The sequence below is a fragment of the Gossypium hirsutum genome, chromosome D12 (genome assembly GCF_007990345.1).
Source record: "Gossypium hirsutum isolate 1008001.06 chromosome D12, Gossypium_hirsutum_v2.1, whole genome shotgun sequence".
NCBI lineage: Eukaryota > Viridiplantae > Streptophyta > Magnoliopsida > Malvales > Malvaceae > Gossypium > Gossypium hirsutum.
The window spans coordinates 51,242,256-51,261,465 of record NC_053448.1 but is presented as its reverse complement, the minus strand read 5'-3'; the positions used below and the strand labels follow the sequence as shown (position 1 = coordinate 51,261,465).

At 35.1% G+C, this 19,210-nt stretch overlaps 2 protein-coding genes across 3 annotated transcripts; both read right to left on the bottom strand.

Annotated features, from left to right (window-relative positions):
- Positions 1 to 11,712: 11,712 nt before the first annotated feature.
- On the bottom strand, positions 11,713 to 13,042 carry LOC107946430 (uncharacterized). 2 transcript variants are annotated; one of them, XM_016880755.2, is made up of 3 exons: positions 12,587 to 13,042; positions 12,415 to 12,496; positions 11,713 to 12,064 (listed from the first exon to the last, which is right to left on the bottom strand). In XM_016880755.2, the coding sequence occupies exons 1-3, from the start codon at positions 12,704 to 12,706 to the stop codon at positions 11,898 to 11,900; spliced, it is 369 nt and encodes a 122-aa protein (XP_016736244.2). In that variant the 5' UTR covers positions 12,707 to 13,042; the 3' UTR covers positions 11,713 to 11,897. The 2 variants fall into 2 exon arrangements, with proteins under 2 accessions (XP_016736244.2, XP_016736245.2); XM_016880756.2 differs by having other exon boundaries at positions 11,713 to 12,061; positions 12,587 to 12,967.
- A 475-nt stretch (positions 13,043 to 13,517) lies between these two features.
- LOC107946429 (uncharacterized) lies at positions 13,518 to 17,596 on the bottom strand. Its single transcript, XM_016880752.2, has 6 exons — positions 17,156 to 17,596; positions 15,890 to 15,975; positions 15,688 to 15,804; positions 14,727 to 15,554; positions 14,428 to 14,638; positions 13,518 to 14,322 (listed from the first exon to the last, which is right to left on the bottom strand). The coding sequence occupies exons 1-6, from the start codon at positions 17,445 to 17,447 to the stop codon at positions 13,796 to 13,798; spliced, it is 2,061 nt and encodes a 686-aa protein (XP_016736241.2). The 5' UTR covers positions 17,448 to 17,596; the 3' UTR covers positions 13,518 to 13,795.
- Positions 17,597 to 19,210: the final 1,614 nt, after the last annotated feature.

The window sequence follows — 19,210 nt, the reverse complement described above, 5'->3', positions numbered from 1 at the left end:
TATGATACAAAGGAGTTGTTGGTCTAGTGGTAAGGGGCGTGTGGAGTGTACAGGGGGTTTAAAGTTCGAGTGGTGGCGTATCAAAAATGGAGTATTTATTTTGCTACCTAATTCGTGTGGGTGGTAGAGTTGGATTGAAATACTGCTAAATGGAGTTTGAATTGGTCATAGAGAGATTTGAGGAGGGATATTTGGAGAGATTTGAGGAGAGAATAATGGGATTTGGGGAGGTTTTTGTTGTGGAGAGATATATATCATCTCATTTGTTCATTGTTCTCGATGGGAGATCGGTGAGATTTTCAAGGTTTTCGTCGCTTTCTCCAACCTACATTGCTTCCATTCCTAACTGGAGGTGGTCGAGGTTGATTGGCACATTGCTTGGGAGCCAAGGGTGGGATGATTATTGATTTTCGGAATAAGAGTTGTTCGGAGCAAAGGGAATCTCTAAATCACATCAGGTGTGTAACCACCCCACTGTAACTGTAGAACGGAAAAAGTCGAAAAGCCAAAATATGGCGTTGAGGCCACACGAGTGTGAGATTGCTCATGTGGAAAGCCAAACCTGTGAATCATGAGAGATAAACTGTAGAGGCCTCTATGAGCATTTTCATGGGCTTAGGCCGTAATGGGCCACGTTGGGCCGAAATGGGCTTGTGGAAGTCGAAAGTTGTCGAATAGCCGTTCCAGTCGATTCATCTTCATCCAAGGTAAGTTCATAAGTAAATAAATGTCGTTAAATTGAATGTATATGTATTATAAATGTCGAATTAAATTTTAATGAATATATGTGTGAATGTCAAATTATTTTATGCATGGGAGAATTCTTTACGAGCTTGATACGATTGAATTATGACATCCAAAAGCCCCGTACGAACCATAGGATTCTGATATGTGATTTTGTGTAAGACCACATCTAGGACATTGGCATCAATTTGAGATTTACGCGTAAGACTATGTCTAGGACATTGGCATCGTATATGATTACGTGTAAGACTCTGCCTGGGACAGTGGCATCGTTATTTGATTACATGTAATACCATGTCTGGGATGTTGGCATTTTACGAGCTTTTTGAGCTATCCTCGTATCCTTTTGATTCCGAATGGTTCTACGGGCAAAGACATAGCAAGATCGAATATGAGTTCATTTTAATGGTTCTACGGGCAAAGACATAGCAAGATCGAATATGAGTTCATTTTAAACGATTAAGGTAAGTATTAAGTTTATACAAACTTCGAAAGAAAAGGTAAGTGTTGATGATTATAGTGATTATGTGAACTTTATGAGAAATGGGATTATATATATGTACGGAGTTAGTTAGGTTTGGTTGTTTCGAAATGATTTATGAATGTTCTTGTGTTAATTTATTTTCTTATGGCTTACTAAGCTTTCCAAGCTTACTTTGTATGTTTATTCGTTGTTTTATAGATCTTGAAAGCCAGCTCGAGCTCAGGATTATTGAGGAACATCATCACACTATCGATATCTATTTTGGTACCTTGAAAGAAAACTTGTATTTATGTCATATGGCATGTATAGTCTAGCTTGATATGCTTGGTTTTGAAGTGTGTTTATACAGCCATGCGAAAATGGCTTGATTATATTGCTAATAGTTGTGAATATTTAATCATGGTATAAGCTCCTTTTTGAAAGTATGCTTCATATATATATGTGTGATATATTTATTTATGATTCGGTTATGTGATGTTAATGTGGTGATGGTTGTGACTTTGATCATGATAAGTTTATATGAACTAAGTTATATATATATGATTGCTTGTAAATTTGATTTTTAAGTACGAATTATAATGGTCATTTCATTAGTTATAAGTGATATATTGTTTTGATATAAGATTATGAGATAGTGTGTTAAGCTTAAGTTTGAGAGATGGAAATGGTATGAATTATTGAGATGTTGTGCCAATGACCGAATAGGTGATGTTTGAATGGTTGGCATATGAGGTCTAAGCTTGATAATTTATATACGATATAAGTATGCTTGAATTGTCAATGGTGTTTAGTTGATAAATATTACTGTAATGAGACGGGTTTATAAATTTATAAATTATCTTACTAGCCGAATTGATGATAAAATGAATGGTAAAGTGTGCACATGTTTATGCTTGAATGGTTAGTTGTTTAGGTTCGGTTTCTTAATGGTTCATATTGATATGGTGACTATGCGTGTATATATATAGATGGCATTGAAAGCATAATTTACCATGTGGTAAGTTAATAATTTATTTGGTTTAAGATGTGCGTGTATAGAATTATGAATAAAATGTTTAATTTTATTAGGTATTTGAATACTATTAGAGAGTTGAGCATATGATTCGTGTTATATATTTATAAGGCTTATATTGTATGGCTTTTGTTTTTAAGGTGAAGTGTGCATAATAGGATAGCATCAAAAGTATGTTCAGTTATGCTGTAAAATTACTATGCGCATGGAATTGTAGTGTAATAAGCTGTCATATAATTTGATAAGTCGAATGCCATGAGTGAGACGTATGTATAATTCAAATAGTGGAATTAATAAGCATGTGTAACAAGACTTGTGGCAGGCTAGTTGATTCGAACATGTGATTTAAATTTCTGGGGCATAATTTGTGTATGTGAAAGAGTTAAATAATTATGTTTTGATTTTGTTAGTTATATGTTTAATATGACTGAATGTGATTTATATGATTAATTTGATGGTTACTATTTGAATTTGAAATTTTATTGTAAATGAATTATTATAACTTTGTACATGATTTAAAATGAAAGACTGTCATAAGTTGTGTTTTGGTTGGTAATGCCTCGTGACCTTAATCCAGCGACGGATACGAGCTAGGGGTGTTACAATGTTCGTGTATGCAAAATCTACTAATCCGACACTTTTTCTTTTCCTCGATCTAACTCTGCATTTGGTTTATCCATGTCCAATTAAGCCAAATAAGTTTGCTATCTTCAAGCTCTTCTAACTAGGGTTTCCATGTATTTAATCTGGGGAAAGATGATATAAAATGATGATATTTCTTATTTAATTAAAATATCATCTTTTATTATTTTATCTTTCCAATTTAGTCATTTTCTTTATTTAATTTTCCATTGATGAATCATCGTATTTATCTACTAACTCCTCTTAATGGTCTATTAACCATATAAGGACCTCCAATTTTGAATTCCATAGCTATTTGATACCAATATCTACTAGAACTCAACTTTTTTATTTTATGCAATTTGGTCCTTTCCATCTAATTAGACATGTAACCTATAAAATTTCTTTACGAAATTTTCATACGATATTTCAATCATAATGCAGACCATGAAATAATATTAAAATAATTCTTCTTCTGAACTCAGATTTGTGGTCCTGAAACCACTGTTCCAATTTCACTGAAAACGGGCTATTACAATTAAATCTACCATGGAGTTAAAATTTATTGCTTTAGAGTTTGTTGGGAATGAGACTAAGTGTTTGAAAAACTCCTCAAGAAGTATTCTGTTGGGCACAAAAGTAGCACCTTTTGTGTTTTTGCATTGTGATAGTCAATTGCCAATAGCTATTACAGGGAATAAAACTTTCGATGGTAAAAAAAGTAGATATATTCGTCTAAGACATAGTGTGATAAAGAAACTACAAAAAGATAGAGTCATTATTCATGGATGATGTAGTCATAAACAAATTTGGTTAGTTCTTTAACTAAACCTTTAGGGACAAAACTAATAAATAAAATATCTAGGGGAATGGGATTACAGCCAAATTGTGATATCAATAATGATCGTAACTCAACCTATGTGATTGATGGTCCCATGAATTAGGTTTATATGAGCAATAACATGTCATTAGTTGATCCATTAAACACTATAAATATGTCTTTATTATGGTGTAAATAGTGTTAAAACTGCAAAGAAAATAAGATTGAGTAAACTTCGCATCAAATTCATTTCATTTATAGGTGGTGTATTAATTTGCAATGTTGGTAGCTGTCGTTATGACTACCGAATTTTATCCGCTATTCAACCAACAGTAACTGGTAATATAGAGTAAATAGGGAATCGTCCCACGAAGAAGCTCGCGTTAAATCTATTTGAAGAGAGTTGAAATTAAAGTGATGTAAAACGCATGCAAGAAAGAAAAATCGAGGGTTTATGCTTCTACGTTTGCTAAAAATAACCTAAAGTAACGAACAAGTTTTAGCTTTAATTATGAATGCTAAAAAATTACCAAAATAAAGAGAAAGAATGCTTAGTTATTGACTCCTTAATCCGCCAAGCACAAGTATTTTGCGACCTTAAATTATCCTAGTAGACTAATTCGGCAACAAGGCTGAAAAAAAAATCACTTACGAAACGACTTCCTATCCCCAGTAAATTTTTATTCAATTAGAGAACATTCATAACTGAAAACCTACCTTTAATTATCTCTTTGTTGACTAATTAAAGGTGCATTTAGTATTTTAAAGACTTCACCTAGCATTAACCAAAGAAAATCCTCCAGCGGCTTCTAAAATTAAATCCGTAGTTGTTTTAATTAGTTGCAGGCCAATTAGCCATCACCAATTCTAAGTTTAATTAAGAAATTCGATTACTCAATTTGCACTTAGATGATTATAAGAAAATTCCTAAATTAAATAGGTGATCAATCCAATTGATTTAGAAAAATTCCTTAAGCGATAAAACAAACAATTCAAGAATACCGAATTTGAATTTAAAACAAAATAAATCGTCAAATTCCTTGTGCTCGGTTTCATAAGTGTCTAACTAAGCTTAAGTAATTTAGCCACTCATAGCGAGTAAAACAAAACAAGAATCAATTGTAAACAACATGAATTACGAACTGAATCTTGGAAAAGAAAACTTCTCAAATTGTCGAGCTTCCGTCCTCTCAGCTAGCTGAAATTTTGACTGCTATTCCAGCTGCTTGATCGGCACTTGCTGGTTCAATTAGAGAACTTTTCTTTTTCTTGCTCGAGTGCCACGCCCCTCTGCTCTTCTTCTTTTTCTGTTTTTGACCGCCCTCTTTTAAGCTGCTGAACGCCTCTTTTTATGGAAAAATAATAGCCTCCAGCAAATCAAAAAATCTGATCTGCTCCCTTTTCTTATCCCGTCGCACAAAAATAGCTTCAGCTCACTAGAATTTCACTTCAATTTTACTACTCAAGGCTGAAACGGGGTCCCCTTGCTTTAATTAGAGTCGGTCACCACTCTAAAAAGGAAATTAAATAATTCCCTTGCTGACTTTGTCGCACATTCAGCCTGCTGCACTTCTAATTGGACCGAAGTTTCTTCTTTTGTCCCAATGTCTTTTGTGGTAATTTTGGTCACTTAAATTTTATATTTTGACCATGTCAATTTAATTCTTCAAAACCAGCATATGATCATCCTTATCCAACAGCTTCATTCATGAAAATCAGATTCTAAATTGAGCCCATTCGAACATCCAAATGTCCCTAACCTGTGCATGGCTTAAAATTAACATTAAATTGTTGAATTGGAGCAAAAATAAATTATTACGGCATGGAATGTACTTAATGTAATTTAGGCTGAATTATAATTCAATTGATCAAAGATTAATCAACAATTTAGATAATTTAATTGAATAAGTTAAGCTCAAAATTGAACTTAACAAACGTACACTTGATGAATTAACCTATATGAATGTGAAGTAAGACCGTTTTTATGGTATTTGTGGCAAAATCTTTAGAGCACTCATGAAAATTAATCCAAGCCAGCATATAGCCTATTAGCATACAATGACGTCGAACAACGATATTGTAGGTATAATGTGATTGATGATTTTAATTTACATGAATTCTTTTTCCACATAAGTTTAAAATTTTATCAATTATTTTATTAATTATATCTCATTCTTTCTAACTTTGATTTATAGTTTATACAATGCATTAGAAAAAAAACTCAAAAAAATTCCTTAATTCTTTTAAAATATGCAAGGATGGTTGGAAAATCCTTGATTAAATGAAGATTTGGATCTATCTTTCTCTCTCATTTGGTTAAATATTTTCCTTGCTCAACAGATGTTAAAATTTCTCAAAAATGAGGGTACGGTATGAGTGAGGTCCCTCTTACATACTACATGTAGGGATACACTAGACCATATTTCCTTTTATCTAGTTCAAAAAGTGCAGTGCGTGTATTAATGGTAATATCCCTGGAGTCAATTATTTGAGTGGGGTGGGTGGCCATCTTGAATTGAGAAATGGAGGGTCGACGTTACATCCTTATCATGTTTCACATGTGGAGGGTTGCAGGATGTGGGAGGATTATCCTACAACATGTGTGGTTCTCTCCCCTTCCTTATCCACCTTTCTTTTTAACATGTGGGGGTGGACAGGAATGTTCCAATCATTGCACGCTACAGTAACAACACGTTTCAACATTATTATTATTATTATGAATCACGATTACTGAGTGGCCATCCATTTCCACACTCTATCATTTACTCTTTTATAAATTAAATTATTAAATTATTTTTTTTATAAAAATACTAACTAAAACATTAAACTTTTAAATATAATCCTCTTTATAGTAATTCATGTGTGCTCCATGTTGCTTTTTTATAATTTTTTAATAATTTTATTATTTTATTTTTTAAATATTTTCATAAATTTTAAATTACTTTTTATATGGCATATAAGATATACAATGTCAAGTCTGAAATATATGAATTGCTTCACGAATTGTCACACGAACATTATTTAAAAAAATAATTTTTTTAATCAATAAAAAGATTATTTGACTTTTTCTAAAGGATTAAGAACCAAATTAAAAAATTAAATTAACAATAAAAAAATTTATTATGCTTGTCAATTCCAAAATCCATTCAAAAGAGAGACGAGATTTCGACAATGGTAAAAGCTCCATTGGGCTTTCTTTTGTCTAAATCAGGTGAGGAAGATTTTAAAACAGATACCAGGCTTTTACTGAAGTAGTCTATACCACACTTTTGGATACACTTTTTTCTTTTTATTGGATTTGCTATATATCAATGTTAATTTATTTTTCTATATTATTTTAAATTTATCGATTTTTTAAAAATATATAATTATTTAATATATCAAATATTAAATATATCAAATGAATTAGAATAACTCATTTCAAATATAAAAATTTTAATTTATTATATAAAATATTTATTAATAAACTTCATAAATAAAATTTTCATTTAACAAATTTAAAGTAAACAAGGGAAAAAAATCATACATTATTTTTTAAAAAAGTCTACAATAGAATCATCCCATACTAAATATATAAAATAAAAGTTTAATAAAAAAATATAAGTAAAATGTTGTGTTTCGTGAAGCATTTAGAAATGGTCTCTTTTTTTCTTTAGTTTTTTTGTTATATAAATTATCTATTTTTAATTTTTATTAATTTTTTACTTAAAATTTTAAAGTTGCTCCTTTTATCTTAGTTAGTCAGTGTCTCCAGAGTTGGTCGAAATAAGTCGGTGAAATTGGTACAAATCAAAATTTATACTAATGAAAAAAAAATAATCATTCTATTTGTTACTTAAACGATAAACACTAACCGATGCGAAACCGATGTTGATTTTCAACTTGTGCTTTGGGCGGGCAACCAATTGGGAAACTGATAATATTCCAACCCATCCAATTATTTGCAATTACTTTCTATACTTACGAATTTTAAAAAGCAAAACACAATATCAGGACCATATATTTACATTTTATATTAACATCTATCGGGTCACTAATTTGGAGAAAACTTTTTTTTTTTTTGAGAAAAGGTAATAGCATTAATCAAAGCGAGCAATAACAAGCCAAAATTAAGAGAATAGGCATCACCAAGTTAACAAGCTCCCCTCGCATACCCAAGCCTAAAGCCCCACCTCCCGGTCGAAACCAATAACATTCGTAGCCAAGTGCTCCTCCAAACGAAAGAGGGATTGATACCCTCCAATGAAAGAAAAAACTCACCCCTCGAAAAGTATCTAACCTTGAAGAGACGACTAAGGAGAGAGTTCGGGTTAGAGAGAATCCTTCACCCCTGCTTGCCTGGCATTGCAAGATTGAAAGAATGTAGATTACAAAAGCCCATGCTGTCATGCTTTTAGGCCATACAAAGCCTCTCCGAAGAGGCCCAGTGAAGGCAAGCCGAGTTACCCGAATTTGAGCACCACAAATACGAATTCATCAGCCATTGCAAATCAACACAAATACGAAAGAGTAACAAAAAGACACTCATACTGTATATACCGAAACCGCTAGTGCAATCGACTTGAGCATCACCTCTTTACTTGGCCGAGAAAGAAGCTTGCTCTTCCAATTGAACATGCGCTTGCAAAGCCTATCACGAATAAAGCCAAAAACTTGTCTCTTGTTCCGCCCAATGAGAGAAGGGAGCCCCAAATGCCGCCCGTGATCAAGCAAAGCCAGGACCCTTAAAACCGAATGCACCATCGAACGATCAGCCATGATAATGTTCGAACCGAACAGGACCCCATACTTCTGAAAATTAACACTCTGCCCCGAGGCTGCCTCATAAGTAGCAAGGATGTCACGCACCATCCGGCATTCATTCTCTCAAGCTCGGAGGAAGAAAAAACTATAGTCTGCAAAGAGTAACTGTGAAACAACCAGGATACCTCTACCTGGCTAAACAGAAAACTTAGACCCTCAGCACATAAAATGAACAAATATAGAGACAACGAATCACTCTGACGCAAACCTCGATGTGGTAAAATTGGCCCAAAAGTTCATCACCATTAAAAGAAACAGAATACCGTACGTAGTTACACACAACATTATCCAGTCAATCCATCGCCAATCAAATCTGAACTTTTTCAGCATGAACCCCAGAAACTCCCAATTCACACTGTCGTAAGCCTTACTGATGTTGATTTTCAATGCAACCTCCCCAATTTTACCTCGGCCCTTGTTCTTCATGTGATGCACAATCTCAAAAGCCACCATCATATTATCTGTAATTAAACGGGCAGGAATAAATACCACTGCATTGGCGAAATTAACTCAGGCAACAACTTTCTAAGGATTAGCCAGAAATTAACTCGGACATTTCTTAAAGAGAACCTCTGTTGGAGTCTCAGTGATGGGTGAACAGCGAATTTTGAAGTGACTGCTGGATCCAGAGTCGGGTAAATTGAGTAACCACTATGTTGGCCATATTGATGCCCTTGATGCTCCGGTTGAAAACGTGGTTGATCCTAACGGGTCTTGGCATTGGAATGCTTTCTATAATAACCTGGATACTGTCACTTTACTTACAGAGGCCGCTATTCCCCCACCTAATCCGGCTTGTGCCAAAGACAAGATATCGTGGCGGTGGTGTCCGCAGGGGCGGTTCTCAGTCTCGGGCACCTACTCTATGTTGTCCAAGGAGGCCTGGAATCCTATGGAAAATGGACAGCCCTCGTAGAGTGAAACAGTTCCTTGGTTAGTTGTTAAATGGCAAGTGCTCACAAATGCTGAAAGATATCATCGAAAATGTGAAATTTTCGAGGACTGATGAAACGATACTCCACACGCTGAGGGACTGTGGATCTACGCGAGCTGCTTGGTTGAGCATTTTGCGGAGTGATGCAATTGTTAGTTTCTTTGAGTGCCCGTTGGAAAGATGGGTGCTCTCAAATATTTCAAATGCTGCTAGTTTGAATTTAATGAACTATGAATGGGAAACTTAAGCTAGGTGTAAGTTCATGTTTTGCAGGGAGAGCCTTCATTAGTATTGGTGCACAAAGGACTTGGGCAATTTCATTCTTCTAGTATTGTTGCACAAAGCAGGGATTGTGCAATTTAATTTAACACTGCATAGCTCTCGAACTTGTCGCAGCAGAAGAACGCCTCCCGTTTGGATGAGTGGCAAGTTCCCCCAGTTGATTGGGTTAAAGCCAACTGCGACGGGGCAGTCGATAGCTAGATCGGTATGGGGAGTCTGGGATATGGGCAATTGATTGGGAGTTTGCTCTGTCAACCAAACCGAGCTTTGGCGAGTCTGGGATGGTATCGATCTGGCCTGGATTATGGGTTATGAAAAGGTTGTTGTGGAGTGTGATTATGTGATAATTTAAATGTTGTCCAGATGATTAATGCAGGTTCGTCTCCTGCTTGGAGTATTGTCGATCTTTTGAGGAGTGATTGGGACATCAAGCTCCGAGAGTCCAACAAAACCGCAGATCATTTGTTGAAATGCACCTCTGAATCTGATGAGGAGTCTCTATGACCACCCACCAGCTGGCCCTTGGAGATGTTTGCACCAACATGCTTTTAGGAGGCCATGCCATAATTTAGAGTTTTTGTAGACTTCTCAGTTTTGGACTGAGCCCCCCCCCCCCTTTTTAATAAAAAAAAGGGGGGGGAAAGTTTATTAAAAGTTGTTTAATAATCAAACGCATAATTCACTGAATCTTCTTGCTTCCTAAATTAGGGGAAAAGTTGATTTGGTTTGTCAAACCAATAAAATTATGGAATTTGAGACATGCTATAAATTTCTATGTCCATAATCATTTACATTTCATCTTTCATTTCTACTTGCAAGTCTGAAATTCTCCATTCTTCTTCCTGACGACAATTACCCAGAATTTCATGACAATGTATACAATTTCTCTTTGTTCCAGTCAACTCAAAGCTTTTCGAAGCTAGTATGATAATGGATTAAGGGCTGGTTCCATAAGCTGAAACATAAACTTAAACACCAATCATTGGCTAGTGATTTGATTTTGCTCTGTTTGTTCATCCTCAACCTCATTAATTTCCAGTATCTCCACTCTTCGATTCATCTTCTTTCTTATCTTTATCGCCTCATCTGAGGGTCTTAACCTCCCACATACGCTTACCTTGCATTGCTGCTTCTCTATCAAGTGCGTCTCTATTTCTTCAATGTGGAAACCAGGGAACTTTTTGTCAAATTTATCATTGCATAAAACTTTTAACTGATACAAAAATGACCCACAGATTTAAAGATTGTTAATGGATTGGACAACTTACCTTTCATATTAAGAAGGGTTCTTCTTAGTTTCCTGAAACAGCCATAGCAGTCTATGTTAAGTCTCAGCACCATGCAACAGAGCTGCTAACATGGAAATAAAACAGGAAAAAGAATCATTAGTGTTAACTCTTTCCAAATATATGAAAGTGAGTGATAATTAGTGTGAGCTAATTGTTAAAATAAGCAGGGAAATGAGAAGAAATAGGTAATATTGAAGATGCTGCCTTTAAACTTGCCCTTCCTGACATGAAGATGGTAAGTGACCAAAAGAAAATTGAGACCAATGATTGGATTTGGTTTTTGATTGGTGTTAATAGTTTGGGTATAAAGGAAATGTAGAAATTAGAGGGATTCAAGGGAGAATATTTCTACTTTTGGTTCTCTCATCGGAACTCCATTTGTTTGATTTTGGAATCTGATTCTGCGAAGACCAGCAAAATGATGATATTAGGTTAACTAACCATGACTTAAATATCAAGTAATAAAGTGAAGAATCCTTTCCTTTAATGTAAATATTGTGTTACCCTGTACAGGATTATGAAGTATCCTTTTCTTTTTTACTAAGGTTTCTGTTTGCATTATCATTATATTTAAGCATCAGTAGTTGCCTTTGATTTGAGTTTGCCTCAAAGACAAGAAAAATAATAAGAGAGTTACAGGTATTCTCTTCATACCCTTATCTGAAAATCGCAAAATACAGATGCTTTATAGAAAATGAATAGTTTGGATCAAGTAACATGGTATAACAAAGGTGAAGAGTTCGGTTGATAATTTAAAACACATCCAACAGTGCACTATGTTTCCATATACATTTGAGATATTACGACCAAAAACTGAGAACAGTAACCTTTTACAACAAAAAGTATAAGAACAAGCAAATCTCCATACGAAGAATTCTGTAGCATGTTGGATGGTTGTCCATCAGTATTCAACTACGGGACAAGCGAAAGAGCTTCTTGATCATGGCCATTGTGCTGATAGGATTCCTATAAATAACAGGAACTTGCCTTGGACCCAACTTAGTACTTCCAGGGTATCTAGAGGTGAGTGTTACCTTGTTCTCCAACACATTTACCAAAACAGAATCTGTATCTGCTAAGAAACAATATAATTAAGATTTGGGTTAATGCAGGAATCTGGATTAAGACCATAAATCCTGGTTTCTAGCTAGATCTCATGCAACTCTCACCGTCAGAAAATTTGTTAAAGCAAGTTCTACTAGGATCGAGCAAGCAATTATTATAATAATTGTGGGCATTGATCTGAAACAGTGCACACCAGATTAGAGACTGAAACTATACATTCATGCAGTGCTTCCCAAAAAACTCTCACCGCTAACCGGCCACTGGCCATCCCCTTATCACCCCCAATGTTCTCTGAAAATTTCATTGTATGAAGCATGTATAAATCCTGGCCACAGTTTTAAAGTAATGAAGAAAACGTACCATTCATTCTTGAGATTATGTCTGCTATTCTCATTTGACACTCTGCACATCTAATATCTGCTGAGTAAACAACTTCGTGGACCTGCTCTCAGCAAATAGAAAAATACTTACCACCAAAAACTGTTAAAGATCAGTTCATTCAACATACAAATGAGAGAATAGGAGAACTAACGAGAGGCATGGATAAGGATTCGACAGAGGCAAGACTACTTCCAGGAAGTAAAAAGCTCCTTGGGTTGTTGAATTCAATTCTTCTGGCGTCTTTCTTAGGCACCTGACTAGGGAGAACCATAGCTTCTTTTATCTGTTAAAGGACTTCATACATAAGGAGGAGGTTCCAGGGGTCAATCTCGAGTTCAAATCACTGCAACAACAGCCTCCTGTTGCAACTGAGCTACTTAAAGAACAAGCCCATTTTTTGAGGATAAAGAAAGAGCATCTTAAGCTGTTAAACAAGGAAATGAGAAAAGGGTCCTTTTCATGCCTAGTTGAAAGATGCTCAAGTCACAGAGGGCGCCCCCACATCCTACTTTTTGAGGGTTTTTTTTTCTTGGGGATGAAAATTTGTCATCAATAATAATTACTTTTAAAAGAAGTTGCTTACGGGACCAATCTCAAATCCATGTCCAACTTTTTAGTTCATTTAATCCATCATGTCATAGTTATATTGGGTACGGTCCTCTGTAAAGAAACCATGGAGGAGATATGCTGTAGAATAAGACAAGGAACTCTCAAAAATTTAGGACGATGCCAGCAAATTTAAAGAAAAGGAATCGCACTTGTCTTGTCAGGTAAATTTCATTTACTTAAAAGGAAAAAATGGATGGTTCCTGCTTGCAAGTTCACGCAGCGGTTTCCAATGTCTCGATTACAAGTTTATCGATCTTGTTTAACCACAATTAACACAAGAATTTGTTATTTTATATTTGCTGCACAATAAACCTGTTAAAAAAAAGGGTAAACTTTTAACTATTTTTATTGGACCAAAGTAGAAAGTGATGAATGTGACATGGCGTAACATGTATTGAACTCAGTTGTTATAAAGGGGTTTAAGCTGCAAATTCTGCCGAGTATCCCTGCATTGTGCTATGAAGAGCTCACAGTTGAAAAATTGAATATTTTTATTTCCAAAAACAATAAATAGAATACAAAACAAGCAGAGATCCTAATGGAAACATCCTAGACAAACGAGGCTTAGTAAGTTAGAGATCTACCAGGTTATTATAATGCATCCAAAACTGTAGCCTGAAATTTGCAAGACTCTAAGTTAGAGCCCCATAGGCTGAAAGTTGCATACAAGAAAAAAAGAGGGAGATGGATGCCCCAATGCCAGACTTCCGAAAATAACACTTCCAAACAAAACAGAAAGCAACAACTCCAATCACCTAGTCATTACCAAGCTTGTTAGCTGCGGTACTACTGAAGAACTGAATAACGGATCACCTATGTTCTTGCAGTTCTCATTATCGACTTTTAAGGATGCAGGAATCAAAAATCGTTCACAAGCAACTGACTGTGCAGTGCTTTTGATGAGGTTTCGACTGCAATTCAGCTTCCGTACACAGGTCGAAGTCACACGTTTTCTCTTCCTAGATGACTTCCACTTCAACTGAGAAAGCCGATCATCCTTTGAAAGATCTGGAACAACACTCGCATCTTGTGCCCTCTCATTTCCTGGTTCAACAGCAGAACCTTTACACTCAGTGGCTTCTTTACCACACTGTCCACTCTCACAAATGGTGTTTTTGTCGGTATTGAAATTATAGGATCTGCTTACGTCTTGCTTTCCGGCCCAGAGTATGGTACTCACAAGATCATGCCTTTCCTTCAAATTTATCCACCGATTTCCTAGCCATTCCTGAGATTGTCTTATATCACCGATACCAAAGACTGATTCCCGCTTTTCTCCTGCAAATGCAATTGTCAGATCTGGAAAGAAAAACAACAATATATATTCCACCATTCATGAGCATAAAAAACTCAAAACATTAAGATTTAAAGCCATTTACAAACCTGGGAAATGAACACGAAATTTATCTTCCAACTCCTGAACAACAAGGCCTTCCCACCAACCATCATGCCACCAGACATCAACAACAGACCCAACACCAATACATGAAGTACTACCTTTAGTGAATTGTGAAGACGGTCGAATAGCTGTCCGGCCAGAAACACGAATACCCACTTCATCAGAAGTGGCAACCTTGGTTACCAAAATCCATTCCTAGAAGATAAAACCATGCATAAGCATTAAACTACAAACAGAAAAAGTTAAACAATATGAGATCCATGAACCAATGAAGTATATATACCTCTAATTTGTTAGCTTCATCAGCCGCATCCTGGATGTCTTGGTATTGCAACTTCACCTTATTTTTGTGCTTCTTAATTATCCGAGCTCTAAACCAACAACCTCTCATACCACTATCTTGAGTTAGCACTTCAACCTCAGAACCTACCATTAAATGGTGAGAAGAATATTGCTTAGCCTCACCAGTGGACAGGAACGCAAAATTCCTACCACTGAAATTGAATGATACATTTCCATTTTTGCTTTTGTGAAAGTCTTGCACATCTGCAAATGATGTATCCATTGACTCTCTACTGCCATTGAAATGCATGTGCATATCATCATCTTTTGATCGACAATATCTCTTTCTAGGCCTAATCCCAACATCGTCATCAACATCCCAAACAGTTTTCAGGTCGTCAGCACGTTGCTGACGAGTCACACAATCATTAGAAGGAGAAAGACCATACATATATCTAAGTATATCTTGTTTCCAGTAACCCTTAACTTGAGTCACATCAAAAGGCTTAACATCATTTTCAAATTGCTTGCAGCATACAAATGGCTCCAGCCGAGTGTGTGTTGCCTCATTCAAAAATTTCTTGAAATGCACAGGACTAAGGACAGTAGCCAATCCATCTATGCATTCAATACTAAGATCTTGAAGACAATGAGAAAAGAAAATTTCTCTGCAATTATAATTGTGACGCAAGTCAATATCAACCTCATCAATTTTGTGAAACCATCGTACCACAACCATCTTGTTGCCCCTAGAGTCCTCATACAAATCTTCCAAATAGGCAACAAGTCGTTTATTCTCCTCAGCTAAGACATAAACGAAGTCGTGAACCTGAGAAGATTTTAAGGGAATATGATACAAAAGGACAAAAGAATGAGCTATATAATCAAACTGTAAAATGCAGTAAACCTTAAATGACAAAGCACAAATGGAAGAAAGGGTTGATATAGACCATTATACTTACCGAAATTATTACACCATTCCTGCGGAAAGACTCATAGTGTTTCTTTTTTCTCTTGCACGTCCATGAAGAACCTAACCATAAAAATTCTTTTTGGACAAGCTTTTGTGATTGAAGATCCTGTAGAATGAAAATTTTCAAATATCATTACGTGAAAAATTGACAGACAAAAAAGCAATAGAAATACTCAAAATACAATTCATACCTTGACGGCTCCAAAATCCATACTTTTCACCTCCTTTCCATTCCAAATGCCATCAACTGAACAGTGAGACTCACGAGAAGAAGAATCTGCGCATTTTAAACAGCAATTAGTAAGACAAATACATAAATACTCTATTCCGTTAAGATGCCTCAAAGACAAACAATACCACAGACATAATGACAACAACTATACTTGAGAAAGGGAAAATCAAAATCGGATGCAAACAATAACAAGAGCTTATATTGATTCTTTTCACATTCAAAAGAATTAACAGATGATTTCTGTGGTATGAAACTTGTTCATTGAAAGCAAAAATGTTCGGTCATGAAAGATGTTGACCTAGATACTTGAGGGCGTAAGAATCGTGACGCTCTCAATCGGCTCTTAAAAATTGAATAAGCAATCCTGCAGCCCAGATTATAGACAGTTAATATTTACAATGGTGAGTGGAACCAAACGGAACCATGCCAATCACAGAAATAAAAACCTCAGCCAAAAAAGGGAGCGGAGAAGAAAGCCCCAGGTTACTTTAGAGCCAGAAGAAAGAAGGGGTTAGGTTTAAAAATAAAGACAATCAATCAAGGTAAAGGGATAATTTCAAAAGAGAATATTTACAATATATATAGACAAAAGAAACCCAACTAAAAACCCAAGCCGGCAAATCCATTGCATCAGGCAAAACCAATCAAGCCAAATTTGAATATGTATATATATATTACTCTGAAAAAGGCAAAAAAAAAAGGTTTGGCCTGTATTGCAAAATTACAAATCATATAAACTTCAAAAAAAATAGAAAAGTCAAGGAGATAAAAATCGAGTAACAAAAAACTGGTTGTTTGGGAGAGAGATAGAGAGAGAAAAAACCCAAGCCAATCCATTGCATCAGGCAAAAAAATCCAGCCAATTTTGAAAAAATATATATAATTATTGCTATGGAAAAAGGCAAAAAAAAAGGCTTGGTATAATCAACCTGTATTGCAAAATTGAAAACTAGATAAAATTTAAAAAATAGAAAAAGTAAAGGAGAAAGGAGATCAAAATCGAGTAGTGAAAAACTGCTTGTTTGAGAGAGACATAAACAGAGAGAGAGAAAAGCCCTAGTAGAATCAAATCTCATCAATATTCACCAGAAACGCTCAGATCTAACAAAAACCCTAATAATATTGAGCCCAGCGCAATCCCTAACAAAGCCCTAAATCTCAAAAACCTCAAGCTTCAATAAACGAAGAAGAGGAAGAGAAACATAATATTATAAGCAGTAATTACCGGAAACGACAGAATTAAGCCAATTGACGACCTCCCGGCGAGACTTGAGCTTGTAAAAAGAAGTCGAAGAGAAGAAAAGAGAACGGTTCTTAATAGCGAAATGATAAGACATGTGCCTCAAGCTCTTTTCTTTACCAATCACAGCCAGATCTGAAACGCCGTCCCTTCTCTTCAAATAATAGTGAACCACTCTCCTTCCTTTATCGCTTGAAACATTCACCTCGTCCCAGCTCACATAGGCCGCCGTAGAGTACGACGGCGAAGGCGTCGACGCCACCGTCACACCGTCCATGTCAAATTCCGAGAAGAAGAATAAGGGGAAGATGGGAATTTTAGAAACGGGGTTTCAAAAATCTCGAGAGAGAAAATGGTGGGCGAGAGAGGGAATTTGAAAATTTATACGAGGGAGGGTTTTATTTAGGAGATTGGGAATGGACGGTGAGGATGGGGCAGATGAGGATGACACGGAGGAAATCAAGAAGAAAGTTCTGGATTCCTAAAATACCCTTGAAGGGATATTGGAATTACGGGCCAATTAATTTAATTGTTTGCAATTATCCATCACTTGTAGAATTGGAGGGCTTTTTGAAGAAGAGGACAAAACACAAGTTGAGGAAAGAAGAGAAGTGGAGCCCGTAATTACCCCTCTATTAAAGGTGGACTCAGACTCCCTCAGCCTTCATTGCCAGTTGTCAGATTTGATGTATTTTCTATTTTCTTTTATTTTTCTGCTTTGATGAGTCTTAAAGTCAAATTTCTCTACCAAAGCCTATTTCATGAATAGACTAAATTAGTTGGCAAAATAATCTCTAATACAATTACGATTCATGTTAATATAGCCGATCCAAACGTAAAATAAAGCATTACATGTTTTTTTTTCAATTTATAATTATTCTTTGAGCTGTGTTAGTGAAGTGCACGTTCACTACCACCCCTCGCGCCTAATCACCTTAAATTACTTTAAAATAATTTCGTTTTTATTTTGATTATTTAAATTTTTTTTTATTTTTAACTAAATTTAAGGATCTCTCTACAATATTTTTTATATTTATTTACAACATAAAATTTTCAATTCTACATTATTAATATTTAAATTCTCTTTAAAAAGAGAAAATACCCTTTTCGATGAGCCCATTAGCCACCCTACCACGACCTCAGCTTCCATTGATTTTAATTTCAAAAAAATCACTGCAAAATCGCACAAAACTAATAGGAAAAACTTGAATCTATTCCTTTCGATTTCAAAGAAGAAATCATGTCTATACAAAGCTGGATGAATTAAAAAGAGTAAATGCAAAAAAAAAAGTTGAATGGTTTCTGAAATTTGGCTGATAAAAACGAAGTTAATAAAAGATTGTAAAATAATTAGCTTTTGATTTTTTTTTTATGCTATGATGAACAATGCTTATGATATAATCTAAGGGTAGCCGTTGTGGTATTATATTGGCGGGTGGATTCATCGAAAAGGGTAGGATCGTGATTATGGTTCGTCATCATTATCATTGAATTTTCTCTTCTTAAAGAGGATTCAAATATTAAAGATGTTATTATTGAAATATTCATGTTACAAATAAATAAATAAATAAAGTGTTTTAGACTAATTATAGAGAGCTCCCTAATTTTATTCAAAAGTAAAAAAAAAAATGTCATATCATCAATCCGTTAATAACTTAACATAAATTTTAATGGTAGTGATCACTTCGAACAATTATCCTAATTAGAGTGAGTAAATTAATAAAAAAAATTAAAGTGACCAAAATAGAAACAAAGCTATTTTAGGGTGGCCTATGGTGTAGTTAACCAATATTCTATGTAATGACATTTTATAATTTGAGAATTAGAAGGAGAATTTTATTAAATTAGCACATACTTTGTAACAACCCTAACCCGTATCCATCGTCAGAACAGGGTTATGGAGCATTACCAGAGTTTACAGAATAAATAAACAAACATTTCATATTATATACATTCATGTCAGAAACCAATCGAAATTAAACATATTGTCCCTTATACGAGTCCTCAAAGCCCAAAATACACGTTAGAAACAAGTCGGGA